The following is a 14,723-nucleotide window of genomic DNA, read 5'->3' on the forward strand; positions in this document are numbered from 1 at the left end:
GCCGCTCCTATTTTGTGGGATGATTGCTGTTGAGCAATCCAACTTCCCTTATGAATTAAAGAAACTTTATTTTACTTTCTGTCTAAAAGGATTAATGGTTTACTACTAGTTACTAGTTGATTTAGTACCTAAGGTTTCTCAGGGCTAATAACTGGGTGGAGCCTACAATATTATTCCAAGCCAATCATTGATCAGTGATCTCTCTCAAGGAAGATTCTAACCAATAAGAGGAAATCTAAGGCTCTAGGCTGAAAGCTAAGGGCCACATATATGCCTGGGTGATGCTGAAGCAGGTTACGCTTTCTGGGAAGGCTCCTGAGCGGTAAGTTAAACATTTCTGGGAAGGATAAAAATCACACTTAGTATTATGTCATAAAGTTGATTCTAAGGTGTGCAGTAAAGGCAAAGATGTCAAGGACTACAAAGCGAAGTGGGATGTTCTGTAAAAACTAGAGAGAGAACAGCTTCGCTTACGATTTCCCCAGGAAAGTTTATTTGAGAGTTGAAGTTGAGATTTTCTTTTAATTCAAAGAAATAGCTTTAATAACTACAAGAGAGAGGCAAGTTTTTGTTTGCGTTTATCTATCTTTCTAGAACTTTCCTTGAAAAGCCAAATTTTAAGGTATCAATAAAGAGATATTATTCTAATGAAATACTGTTCTAAGGTGGGCTCATAATGTATATCATGAAAATGGTTATGTAGTCTGTTTATCTCACAGTCAAATGTAAACCTCTCAATGCATATTGACAATATTTCATTAAAAGGAATCAGAAGAGCATGATTATTTTACTTAAATATAGCATACGACTTCATTAAGGGCTGTGACTTATTCCCTTACTCTGAATTCTCAAACTTTGTTTAAAGGTTCCATAACAGCATTTGTAAAACCAACAAATGTATGAGCAAATGAAACATTTTGAAGGCTGGCAAAAGATCCAGGAATTTACAAAGACATCTTCTTGCCAGGACATATTTTTATAAACTAACAAGAACGTATTTTTAAAAAATATTTTTATTTTATTCATCATATAATATATTGACATTTATCATAAAATTCTTTGCAGTTTCAACATTTAGTACTGTTGATGAACTGTGTTTTAGGCTAAGAAAATTCTCCTCAGCTCTTACTCTACTCAATTAGTAGTTATATCTTTTCTAAAGTCATATTGACTCCAACTGCACTGAGTCCAGGCAAAGACTACAAACTCAGGCAACCTTTTAATGACTCCATTGGAAACTCTGTTTGCTGAAGCAGGTTCCCAGTTATTTATTATGGGATTTAATTGCTCAGGTGACTTAGGTTCCTAGACAGGTAATTTTTAATGAAATGAATTTAAATCGCACGTCTTGTGAAAGAAAACTGTTCCTCACATCCCTACCCCTACTTAAGTCTATTTATTTTACTTGAAACAAGTTTAATTTTCCTTTTCAATGACAGCTTTGAAGAACAATCTGAAGATTGTATAGGAGACAATACATCAAGAATCTATGGAGTTCTTCTAGAACAAAAGCTAGGAGAAAAATACATTAGTGTTTATTCTGAGGAGAAAATAGATTTTTTTTTCAAAAAAAAAGGCATAAAGTAGAAAGCTTAGTAAAAAAAACCCATTTTGGAAGATGTCACTGAACAACTCTTCCAGTGTATTTCCGGATTCAGTGCCCAGTAATACCAATCGCTTTCAAGTTAATGTCATAAATGAGAGCCATGAAAGCAGTGCGGCCGCGGAGGACAACGCCGACCCTCCACATTACGAGGAGACCTCCTTTGGGGATGCAGCCCAGAACAGATTCAGAGTCAGCTTTAGGCCTGGGAACCAGGAGTGCTATGACAATTTCCTCCACAATGGAGAAACTGCTAAAACAGATACCAGTTTTCACGCTTATGATTCTCACACAAACACATACTACCTGCAAACCTTTGGCCACAACACGGTGGATGCCATTCCCAAGATAGAGTACTATCGCAACACCGGCAGCGTCAGTGGGCCCAAGGTCAGCCGACCCAGCCTGCTGGAGATTCATGAGCAATTTGCAAAGGTAAGCTTAAGGCACAGGCAAGTATCTTCTCTTACTCTTTCAGGTGAGTTCCTGCTCTTTAGTAACACCATGAATGTAAAAGCATCCAGTGAATAGGTCTATTCCAAATGGCTCATCTTAATTACACGACAATCCCTAGTTCCCAATAAACAGAAAATACACAAAAAGCATTCCACGGATGTCTACTGACTGAGCACAGGAAACTAAAGAATTAACTCTAAAAGTTAGGCAATATATTGTATCTTCTTTACAATTATAGTCTGTTCAATTCATGCTTGGTTAAAGATGTCAAACTGAATACTAAGCTGGTTTCCCCTTAGTATTAATGCCTCCACAACAGTGGTAAAAAAAAAAAAAATCACTGTTGCTTACATCGTTAATGCTTGGTGCCAGCCTTTAGAGCACATGGGTATTTTTTATATTCTTTAAAGCGAGAGCAGAGATTTATAAGACTCAGCATTTTATCCCTTCCCTTTCAAAACTTTGCCTGTGGTTCCTGAATGCACTTAACCATATAAAAGTAACAAATTAAATTTAAGTACAGAAGCAGCAGAAGTGGCTAAACTTTTCATTATTTAAGGAATATAGCCAGGGTTCCCAAATGAGCTAGAAGCGTGAGGCAGCACTTTTTCCAATCATGTGGCAAATCATTTATGAGCTAAGTAGATTTCTTCTTCCATAACTTGCTCTAAAATACATTGATGCACTTTATCTTCCTGCTCTTCTGGAACACCGTTTGGAATGAATATCATTCTTTATAGAATATAATTACTTGCTGAGAAGAATAATTAGCTGTCACATATCCAAATGTAGTTTACTCTTGTCCAAGTTTTGAGGTAAGAAAAAAAATGGATTGGAGCAATTTCTTTCATATTCGTTCGTTCATTCAACACTTTTATTATTAAATAATTGCTCACCCTGGGGATTCTAGGAATACCGCTCTCACAAAAGATGCTAATAAAGGTGAAAATCTCTCGTTAGTTTCTGCTCATCCTTCTTTCCCCAGGGAAACCCGTCTCCAAAGCTTACAGCCCTTGGCTGCTCAGGGTGCTTGTCTCTGGGTCCTACCACCAGAGATTGAGTGACTTCCTGAGGAGAAGCCCAGGCTCTGTTCCCTTATCTTCTCTCCCCACCAAGTCACTTGTCCTAGGTACTATATAGGCAACACTGCTAAATGGCTGGTTTCTTTATAGGCATAAGATTTAGACTTTTTCTGGATATTTGGTGCTTTAACCAAAAGAAGTTAGCAATGTGGTAATTTCAGACACAGTGGCAGCTCCCATGAAGATTTTTGAGAAGGGGGCCCATTTGAAGCTCCTGAAATCAGACTGAGGTGTCGCTTTCCTTTTCTGTGTAAGGGGAGAGGAAAGGAGAAGAAAGAAAAGGAAGAGGGGAAAAAGAAGGTTGAGAGAAGGGGGCACAAGGAGCTTCCCAGATGTAGGAAAGGCAGAAAGAGAGATTTAGGGTATTATGAAGAGATTTCCATTTATACTGAAGAAGGGAAAGGAACCCAAGTCTTCTAAAAAAAGACCTGAAATTCGATCCCACCATACTCTACCTCATTACACATGGTAATTTTTAAAGCCATGTCCTTTGTTAAAATTGTGATCAAAACAAATATTCTCCCCTTCTCTCAACTTACAAGAAAGGAAAATAAAATTTTAACTCCTTTAAAAAGGAAATGGAGTAAACTCACATTGTTCTTAGGACTGATATTCTAGAGAGAGAAAAGTAGCTGACATAATTTCTAAAGCCATGACTTCTATAAATCTTTATGTAAGGGGAGAAAAGCTCTGTGGGCCCTATGTGAGGAAGCCATCTGAATATCCACACAGTAGGAATGCAATAGCAGCATTTGACAGATTTGACAGCTGTTTGCAATATCATATTATTTTTGAAAAGATAAAATGAGATTAAGGACTTAACCCAGATTTAAAGCATTTTTTTTTCTCAGATACAAAGGAACAGCAAATTAAATAGATTGAAAATTAGGTTTAGGCTCAATGCCCTGAATAATCATTCTGAATGAGCATAGTAATAAGTTACTCTTTTTTTTATGAACTGGACCCTTACTTACCTAGGATACTTCATCTTGATTAAATCATACAGAAGTATCCACACGGCCAAATTGGGAGCAGAATTCAAATACGACCACGGAATCTACAATGGGCACATTCCTACAGCCAGGACCATTCGGTGTCACTAAAGTTGTAGGGACCAATCCATCACATGTTCTACGTCTGTGCCATCCTTCAGGCATTCACAGTCCGGACCTTCTTCAGTTCGCTTCTTTCTTCCTTCCTAGTGAATTTGCTACTGCTGTTCCTCCTGCTTTCCCCCCCCAAATAAAAGATGAAAACCTTTAATGTGAGGTAGCTATGCTGCCACCTCCTTGTGGCCCTTGACACATTACGGTAGTTCCTCAAATCACAACTAGAAATGATCAGTAGAACAAACATTGTATTTGGACACATCACAGATTTTGGATGCAAAAAAATGATAAATAACAGTGTTTACTTAATTTAAAAGTAGAAAGTAATTGACATAGTACAGGTTAGGCGATATTTTTTGTACCCCTGATTATAATGCTTTAAAAACCATATAAAAAAATGATACATTCATACTAAATGACAGAACATATTTGTCAGAAAGCAGTTGGATTTTGTGCAAATCCTGGTTATAACTTCAAAGACAGAAAAAAAATTACATGACAAGGTTGTCCTAATAGGTAAAATGAAAAATAGGTTTGAAAGACATTATTTTAAATCTTTACCTTAAATGAAACTCTAGGAGTGATGGATATTGACAGAATTTGTAATCTCAATGATTTGAGATCATAGTTGAAGAAATCCTTTTCATTTTCTATGTAGTAAAGAGCTAAATGCCTATACTAGTGACTATGAATTACAGATTTCTGAAGACTCTAGTTAAAAGCAGAAAAAAGTGACACCATCCCTTACATGCTCTGCAATGTTGTACAAGCTATATAACTTTGACTGATTTTGCAGGATGCTTGTGAATATTAGAGTTTATATTATGATGTCTAGCACATTGCCTGCAATGGGTAGGAGCTCAATAAATGGTTGTTGATGATGATGATGGTAATTTTTATGCTAGCTAATTTTTATTTAAAAAGTAAAATATACACTGATAAAATATTTAACAAGTGCTAAAAATGTATATAAGGAAATGTCTCTTACCTAACATAAATTTTTAGTTATTCCCTCTGGGGCAATGTTACTGACAGTTTCTTATAAATCCTTCCAGAAGTTTTCTATGCCTATACAAACATACATATACTTCTATAAATATCTATATTTCTATCTGTCTAACTTTTTGTTTGTATCCTTTTTCAAACACATATTGGGACGTGTTTTACAATGTTGCTCTGCACTCTACTGTTTTCACTAAACAATATGCGTTAGAGATCTTTCTATATCAAAACATGTATAATGATTATTAGACATCTGGCAAAAATGAATCTAGTATTTTTACTTTGTAAAAATAATTCTACTTTTAGTATCCAGCCTAGTTCTTGTGGCTACCTTTTTATACACAATTCCTAACTACAGGGCTAACCAAAATGGAACTCCTTTTCAGCCTTGCTAACTACCATTGTTGTCGGCATTTCAGAAAAATGTAATTACAAAGAAATCAGGAAAATATATAGCCTTTCTATCAAAGTCAGTGTTCTGATGTCATTGAAATAAACTGTCTATGAAAAGTATTAAATGCTAAAAAAAGTAAGATGCAAATATTATTCTTAAAGAAGTCAACTGTTTAGAAACTGATCCAAAACAAAATAAAGAAATGACTTCATATTTGGGTCTTTAGCCTGTTAGCAACTAAAAATAATTTGTAAATAAGAACATTAGGAGTGACTGTGATATAATAAAAACTTTTTATTGAGAATTTTTTATGTGTCAGACACAGTGCTCACACCTGACAAATTCTCATTCGATCTTTATAACAGTCCTTCAGGGTAGGTACTGTTACCATTGCTGTTTTATTGATGGCGAAAGTTTTGTAAAATCCTATGGATCATTTAGAAGAGAAAATAATGACTCAGAGAAGTCAATAAACTTCCAAGGCCAAGAAGCCCAGGTCACATGGCTAATAAGTTGAGCCCATGTCTGCTTGACTCCAGAGTCCATGTTCTTTATCACTATTTTCCATTCTCAGCCTACTCTCCCACAGCACTTTGCCTCAGTTTGTTCAACCATTATAGAAAATGGTAAGAAATGGCACCCCCGTCACAAGGCACTGAGCAGGAGATCCCAATTCCTTTCTTGTTTTGGGGACTGTGCCAAGAGATCATGTTGCTTCTCCTACAGAATTAATTGTAGGTCTCAATTATTTTCATTGTCGTCATCAAAAGAATTTATTAGCCATTTATTTACAAGAGCTACCATATAAAGTGAATTAAAGAGATTTGACCTCTACTCTCTAGAATTTTATATTGTAAGTCAAATGTCATTGTTATGGGTAGAGCTAAAGAACATGTCGTCAGGTTAACAAACATTAAACCACGTAGATCAATGTATAAATGCTTACCTTCTGTAAAAAGATAACCAAAAATTTACAAATGCGTTCTCTAGAAAATAATCTTTTCTAAATAGTTTCAAAGCTCAAATTTGGAACTTTAGCACTCAAATTGGGGATATCCAAAATTAGAAACAGTCACCAAGCTAAATAAAATAGACATTAAAATTGAGGCAACAAATGCTTTGAAGACCATTGATGATCAGAAGCCACGCCTAAAATATTGGTTGTAGTGAAACTCTGCAGCTAGAGGGACATTCTAGTGATTGTTAGAGTTTTTAGCACCCAAGGCCACATCTGGGAGCTCATACTATTAAAATAATCTGTAGAAACAAGACAAAAAACAAAAGAAAGATTAATTTTTCATTATAAATAGTTCAGAGATAGATGGTGAGTAGAGTGAGATTTCCCTTAAAGTATGACTTCGAAAATATTAAGAATCTTTTAGTTTTATAGTCTTAATGCTGGTTTATTACACATAGCTACCATTTGGCCTAAGTTATCCAAAATATAAGCCAACTTGCATGTGAGCTATATGTTTTCAGATATAGTGAGAATACTGCAATTATAAACTGTGACCGTTCGTAGTCATTGAGAGGCACGGTTTATAGTAACTTTTAAAACAAGAAAAAAAAATCCTCTCTTTTTCATGATTTAAAATACTCCCCCTTATAACAAAGGGTTAAAAATGTGTGAACATTGATCAACAAGAAAGACAAAGATGATTAGAATCATATGTTTTTCATTCTGAAATGAACCTTAGGAATTATCAGGTTCTGACTGGGACTGGCTTTAAGATAATCCAGTGGCATGGGTGTGAGAGGATTAAGTGGAATACTTTCGACCCATATGTTGCTAATTGTTGAAGCTGAGTGATGGGTACATGAAATATATTTTTCTCCCTATTGTTACAACTATTTAAATATGTCAATAATAAAAGAAAGTTTAAAACAATGAGGAAGGGATCATCTAGACCTAAATATTTATGGAACTATGTCTTAATGATGGTCTAAGATTTCTACCATGTTGAGATTAAAGGCTGAAAACTTGAAAACATGTATAGTAGCAAGTATCATCTAGTTGGAACTTAAAGAATAAGTACATTTCTTTTCTTCTGCTTTGATGATAGCTAGAAAGGCATTTGTTATTTTTCTGGGATTTGAAAAATCATATATTTTATGTTAAATAAAATAATTATCTTTCATCATCTAGAAAAACCCATTAGGAATTTACCCCTTAAGCCTTTCTTTTTCTTCCTTCCTTCCTTTCTTTCTCTTTCTTTCTTCCTTCCTTCCTTTCTTTCTCTCTCTCTCTTTCTTGCTCTCTCTTTCTTTCTTTTAAAATGCACTTTATTTTAGCTTCTCTGAATGCTTAATGCACAGGTGAAACTCTTGGTAAATAAATAGCCATTCCCTAAAGGTATGCAATTTAAAATGCATTTAGGAAAGGTTGTGGGTCATCATTTATGGTAATAGAGTGTGAACCAACAAATTAATTCAAAGTGGGAATGAAAAAACTGGTTTCAGGCAGCAATCATAAAACTTTTAGTCTTTAAGACTTCGGTCCCAAGAACATGCATCAGCCAGGAGTCTGCCAGCCGCTGGTTATAGCTCACAGCCATCGAATCACCACAAACTCTCGACCCAAAGTCTTGTTCAGTACTTTGATGATAAGTTGGCTTTATAATTGCTGTTTGGGCTTACAAAGGAGGCATTTATTAAAGAGTGAAATCAAGTTTTGCTTTGCCTTGTTAGAAGAGGAAGATGGCAAACATAGAAAAATGATTTTGCCTTAGAGTAAACTGATTCAAAGGAAGATTTTCAGAAAACCTATGGGATTTATTCTCATTGGCAGTATCCAGGGAAGGTTAAGTCACTTGTTGGAGGACACATCCTGAACTAATTGCATAGCCAAAACTAGAGTCCAAGACTCCTAGTTTATGTCGTGTAGCAATTCTTCACATCCCGACGAGAGTATGCAATAGAAACAGATTTGTACTTGTAAATTTACTATCAGACCTTTATAGTCAACAGAAGAAATATACATTCACGAGTTTTTTCCCCTCTATGATATAAATATATTTAAATTTTTGAAACTGTATCAGGTTGAACATATTTACCTAAGGGAGAGTTGAACATTAGACATGGACTCTATTTTTAAATAATTTAGAAAATTATTGCCTTACTAATTTCCATGTATAATGATTTCCCTGACAGGCCCTCATAGAATATTCTTTTTTGCTTCATATTGTGATGTCCTGGTGATAAATTGAAGAATTGTTAAACTGTGACCACAAGGGCATTCATCAGATAGAAATGTTGATTTAAGGAGAAATTTTAAATATCCTATTCATCCTTTAGCCAACTTTGTAAGATGTTTTTTACAGTCATTGGTATTCTCATTCATCTAGATCTAAGGGTCACAGTTACCATCAGAGTTCATCAGAGGGCAGATCAATTTCCTGGACCAAACCCTCAAGTTCAGGTTTAATCAGAAAACATAGATTTTATTCCCAAGACTGCTTTTAAAAAGCAAATGACTAAGGCTCTGTCTCATGAGATCCCCAATTAATTCAGGAAAAGGAAATTGCCTTCTCCCTGAATGAGTAGCTACTGATGGCCGTGGGATGTTGATTAACTAGAACATTGTTTTTTACAAATTACAAAGTTTTTCTCAAAGCAGGTCAAATAAATGAATCTCCTAACAAAATAATCTCTTCAACATTCATGGACATTTTAACACTTCCCTACTCTCACTGTTTTTCAGTTATGGAAAATGAAAGTTCCATTTGACCCACTCAGCTGCCTTATGTGTGTAGAATCCTTTCAAACAAAAGTAGAATTTTTAATTGATTGGAGAACGACCTCAAATGTTTCACCCATCTGTAATTGGCTGTATTGTGTAATATGTACCATCCAGTATGGTAGCCACCAGTCACATGTGGCTACTGAGCACTTGAAACATGGCTAGTCCAAACTGAGATGTGATGTCAGTGTAAAATACACACTGGATTTCAAAGACATAGTATGAAAAAAAGAAAGTAAAATATCTCATTAATATTTTTATAGTGATCATGTGTTGAAATGATAATATTTTATATACTTAAGTAAAATATATTATTAAAACAGTCATGATTCAGGTCCCTCTTACAAGATGGGGTACCATTACTGTTAATGAATATTTACATTGCAAATATTAGAAATATGACATTCTACAAAAATTTAATATATGTTCAACATTTAAGGGTCTATATCTGTACCCAAGTTATTTCACTAGCTTCTTTTTACTTTTTTTTAAAGTAACTACTGGAAAATTTTGAATTATATACATGATTTGCATTTGCGGCTGGTATAGATGGCCGGTTTCTGCCCTGCTAGTTCAGCTTAAATTTCTATGGACTTTGTTTGTCCATATCCTACACTGATATGAATATGTGATGTCAGCTTTCAATTATCTGTGCAAATAGGGACTGACGATGCCTAAGATTAAGATATTCCGCAGGTAATTCAAAACTAAATTTTAACTATTAATTTCAGTTTCCTTTGTCATTCAGTTTTTTCCCCAATGCTGTTAGAAAATAATGAGATGATCTGGCTTGGGATTCCTTCCCTTCCTTTCTCTTTTTTAATGTGGGCTGCATAGAGGAAACAATGAGAAAAAGAATACAAAATAAGGAAGGGAGGGAAAAGAAATAGGAGGCAAGAATGGATAAGAAACTAGGCCATCTGCCCCTAAGTGGTATTGATCAGGTGGCCTTCAAGTCCACTTTATGGATTTAATGTCGATTATCAATGACCTGCTGCATGGCAGGCCCTTGGTTGGCATTGAAAAGTAACTTACACCCCTGTCTTCCTCCAATTCAGCTGTCATACTAGGACTCTTTTCACACTATATTACATTGGTTACCCAAGTGTCACACTGTTACTGCACAAAATTGGGGTTTTCTGCCCGAAGCACGTAAACAAGTCAATTACAATGGGCGTGCTAACAGTACACCAAAGCCCAGAGTCCTTCAGTGTGGCAAGGGCAAGAACTTAGACCCTCCCCAAATAAAGTCCTTATAATAAATACCGAATATTTATTTTATACCAGTTTCATTTTAGAGGGAAAAAAAAAATGCCTTGCCCAAGACCTCTTACCCTAGTAACATCAGAACATCTCATTCTAGGCTTAAACCAATGCAGTCCACTTAAGAAAAAGTTGTTCTTTAACTGTGATAATTGAATGCTGAATCTAAGAGACTTCCCCAATGGTTTCAAAACCCTTACTGGAAAAGATGGCTTTGGGGGAGCTCAATGGGGTGGAGTCTAACCATTGATGAGTCACATTGGTGCCAGATAGGCTAAATTAAGTGGGTACTCCTGAAATTATCCAAAGTCATATCTAAAAGAGAAATTAGAGAATTGTTCTTAACTTGAGCGAAACAGCTATTTCCTCCCCCATTGAATTCAGAGACTATCTCACTGAGAGGAAAAGGAGGCTGCAGAAAAAACTAAATAAACATTTTAACCAATTTTTAATATTACTTAATTCTTTCTACTCTGCCTATCTTTCTAGTGGTCAGTCATAACACTTACTCCCTTCTCTACAATACTACTAGCACATCCAACAACTCTCAGGCAAATTCAAAACTTTTTGAATCTGAAAGAAACTTCCCCTACAGGAAGGCATTCCTGTAGCCACGCAATGCCTTTAAATCTTTTTAGAATACTTTAAACTTTTTTTTTTTTGAAGAAAACACTTCTACATGATCCTTCTCAAAGATACTCTGAGGTGAGTAGAGAAGTTTTATCATCATTATTTTAGATGAAGAAAATGAACACCAGGGAGGTTAATGGAAAGAAGACTAGACACTCTGCGTTAGTGAGGAAGGTTAACTTTCTGGACCACTTATCTGCCTTCTAAAAGACCCTCATTCACTCTTGACAGGCTTTCCTCCCTACCTTGCACCCCTTCTTTTCTCTTTTGTTCCCTTTGTGTTCTAAACTTATCCAAATCCGACCATTTTCCCCTAAGGTAATATTCTCACGCTGGAAGGATTGACCAAGCTCCTTCATCACCCCTGCAGTCTTAGCAGTGCCTAAAATTACTCACAACACAAACCCATCGGCTCTCAGGGCAAGAAATACTATCTTATTAAAGTGACTAGAACATGCTTTCTTTTTTTGTCTAAAGTTTTATGTCAATTGTTTTGATTTGCCTTTAAAAGTTTTATGGAACCATGTGTTTGTTGACCAAGTACTGTGCTTTTTTTGCTCTCTGTGAAAATGCAGAGTGTAGCAGTGGCCCCGGGTTCAGCCGACAGGGTTGCTAACGGTGATGGGATGCCTGGAGATGAACAAGCTGAAAACAAGGAAGAAGAAAATAAAGGCGGTGCCGTGAAGTTCGGATGGGTGAAAGGTGTGCTGGTAAGAAAGCTCCTGTGTTTACCAATGAGAACTATTCATTCAATGTTCTGGTGAACTAAGTGTTAGCAAGGCCTGAACACCAGAGTTACAAAGACAGCTGGGTTTTGCCCCATTGTCACTTCTCATGCCCCTTTCCATGATCCTTTACTCCACAGGTAAGATGCATGCTGAATATCTGGGGTGTCATGCTCTTCATACGCCTCTCCTGGATTGTTGGAGAAGCTGGAATCGGTGAGCATTTTTTCCCTCCTATATAACTTTCGATGGAAACTCAATAGGCAGCTCATTTTCACCATTAATGCTGAATGTGAGATGAAGGTCACAGAAATGGTCTGCACTGAGGCTCTTTTACTTGGCCTCTTGACAATGTTTGTCAGAGAGTAAAGGTGAAGCGTTAACTCCCAGGAGACTGGAATTTTCCAGCTTGCCAACCAGAGGCAAGCTCAAGTAAATATTTCTCTCTTTTCATAGAGTTGTACATGTACAAGTATATAGAGACATGTTCATTTTAAATAATAGTATTCATATTTTGGGACATACTGACATTTATCAGAGTATCTCCCTTATGATTATCGGCAAAGCTTCACTAAACAAAAATAACTTGTGGGAAAACTAGTGAAAATGTGACCTGACTGCTAAAAATGCTGAATGGTTGAACATTTTCCAAAGAAAATAACTGTGTTACTTTCAGGTATCGGCACTAAGAAAACAAAGGATAATAAAGTATTGCCAGATAGACGCTTAAAATGATAGACAAGATGACTAAGATAATTTTTCTAAATGGAAAATGGATGATGTTGAAATTATTTTGATCAGTTATTTAATGTTTTTAGATAGTATATTCCATTTAAAGTATTATTTCCTGTGGCAAATCTTTGTTGTTAAGAGTATATTAGTAAAATTTGTATGAAAGATTTATTTGAATTTTATCAATGATCTTGATTTGGTGTGATAAAAATGAATGATGTAGTGCTCGATCTATGGAAAATACAGTATAGATTCACTTTTAGGGAAGACATATAAATCATTAGAATCAAGAACGGAGATTCAGATATGCCAGAATGTATTTCAATTCACACTGAAAAGGTACTTGGCCATTATTTACTGCCTTCGTTCCTAAACACATTCAGAATCACTAGAAGACTAACTCGCAAAAATAAAGGGCTGAGTTGTAAATTGAAAATCTGGAACCAGTTCCCATAGTTTTTCCATGTTTCGTGTTTGGCAACTGCTGGGTTCCTGACAAAGGGCTGCTTGCCGGCTTTATGGTGCATAGCAAATGAGTGCTCACAGCCGCAGGGGCCAAAATAAGTATATGCTGTTCCGTGGAAAACCTGCAGCTTAATATTGCCAAGTTTTAGCTCCAGGGTTTCATGCAAAATTAGGTTTTTAAGGGCAGTTTAGTAACTTATTGAGATCATCAAGAAACATTACTTTGTTTGGAGGTGTGAGCATAGCCAAGGGCAAGAGTAATTCTTTTTAATGCAACTTATTTAACATCCATATGTTTGGGCAATAATCTGAAGTTTAATCAGATCCTACATTACTCTTCACAGTCAATCCACTTTCATGTTTATTGCAAAATTGTGAAATATGAAGAATCCTGTCTTCTACTACAGTGTTTATTGAACTTTCAGAGATCAGTATTGTTTTAATAAGGTCCTTTTATTTAAGCAGTCAAATCCTACTTTAGAAGGGTATAGAGTTCTCCCTAAATGAGTGTCCAGTGGGTTTCCTTTGAATGGAGATATTTGTTGTTGTTTTTTAAATCTCAGAAAATAAACTTTAGTGAGTAGTAGAAACTTGTTACCACCCTCACTCAGTTTTACTGGCCTTGGCTGTGAACTTAAAGCTAAATGAGTTGACTGAGTTGCCATCTGGGTCTCGTTTGGGTTCTCTTATTAGGTAAGAAAAGAAACAAATACAAATAGCTTCTTCTTGCTTTGGGGCTAGTTTGGGGAAGAAAGCTGAATACACTTTCCAGCCCAGACCCTGGAAACAAAGCCAGAAGGAAGCTGGAGCCAGGAGTAAACAGTAAATAGTAAATGGTCACAGCCCTTGAGTAACCATTCTGAGGCCATGGGTTTTGGTTGTCTTGTCCCCAAAAGCAAATGGTAGAATGAATCGATAATGCCGTCTAGTTGTTCTTCTCTGTCTTGGAGCAAAAAGGTTTCCAATAAACTTACTCATCAGACAGGGATGAAGGGTACGAAAAGCAGGTATGGCCTGAAGTAAGTCATTTATGCTCCGTGAGTTTCACTTTCTCATCTGAAAATGAGGGGGCTGGATTGTTTCCCAACCAATTCTCTGAAGATAAATCTAAAGAACCTTGCTGAACAGGCAGGCACAAACTGAGACAGGCTGAGAGCAGCACAATAGTCTTCACACTGTGGGGTGCATAAGAATTATCTGGGAAGTTAGGTTATGACACTGCAGAATCCTGGGATTCACTTGGAAAGATCCAAACTCAGTAGGTCTGGGCATTTTTAAAAAAGACCCCAGGCCTTTCCTGAAGCAGGTGGTTCGAGGACCAAACTTGGAGAAAACTATGCAGTGAATGTTCTCTAAGCTGCCTTTCACCCCGGGAGTTTATGTTTGGTTGTGAGAGTGAAGCAAATCCCTTGCTATTTAAATGTATAAAACTTTGTTCCAGGATTTCAAATGGTTTACAAAGATGTATACAATGCAGAAGGATAAACTAAGAATTACTGGGAAAATAGAGGCAAAGGGAAAAT

General features: G+C 36.1%; 1 protein-coding gene across 3 annotated transcripts in view; it reads left to right on the forward strand.

The window, feature by feature from the left end:
- The first annotated feature begins 209 nt into the window (after window positions 1–209).
- SLC12A1 (solute carrier family 12 member 1) overlaps window positions 210–14,723 on the forward strand; it is an 84,533-nt gene continuing 70,019 nt past the window's right edge. For all 3 annotated transcript variants that reach the window (XM_046654228.1, XM_046654229.1, XM_046654231.1), the window contains exons 1-4: window positions 210–322; window positions 1,440–2,038; window positions 11,854–11,988; window positions 12,144–12,219. In XM_046654228.1, the coding sequence (XP_046510184.1) occupies window positions 1,619–2,038; window positions 11,854–11,988; window positions 12,144–12,219 (631 nt within the window). In that variant the 5' untranslated portion in view covers window positions 210–322; window positions 1,440–1,618. The remainder of the gene's footprint in view (window positions 323–1,439; window positions 2,039–11,853; window positions 11,989–12,143; window positions 12,220–14,723) is intronic.

Source organism: Equus quagga, chromosome 2 (assembly GCF_021613505.1).
Source record: "Equus quagga isolate Etosha38 chromosome 2, UCLA_HA_Equagga_1.0, whole genome shotgun sequence".
Lineage (NCBI taxonomy): Eukaryota > Metazoa > Chordata > Mammalia > Perissodactyla > Equidae > Equus > Equus quagga.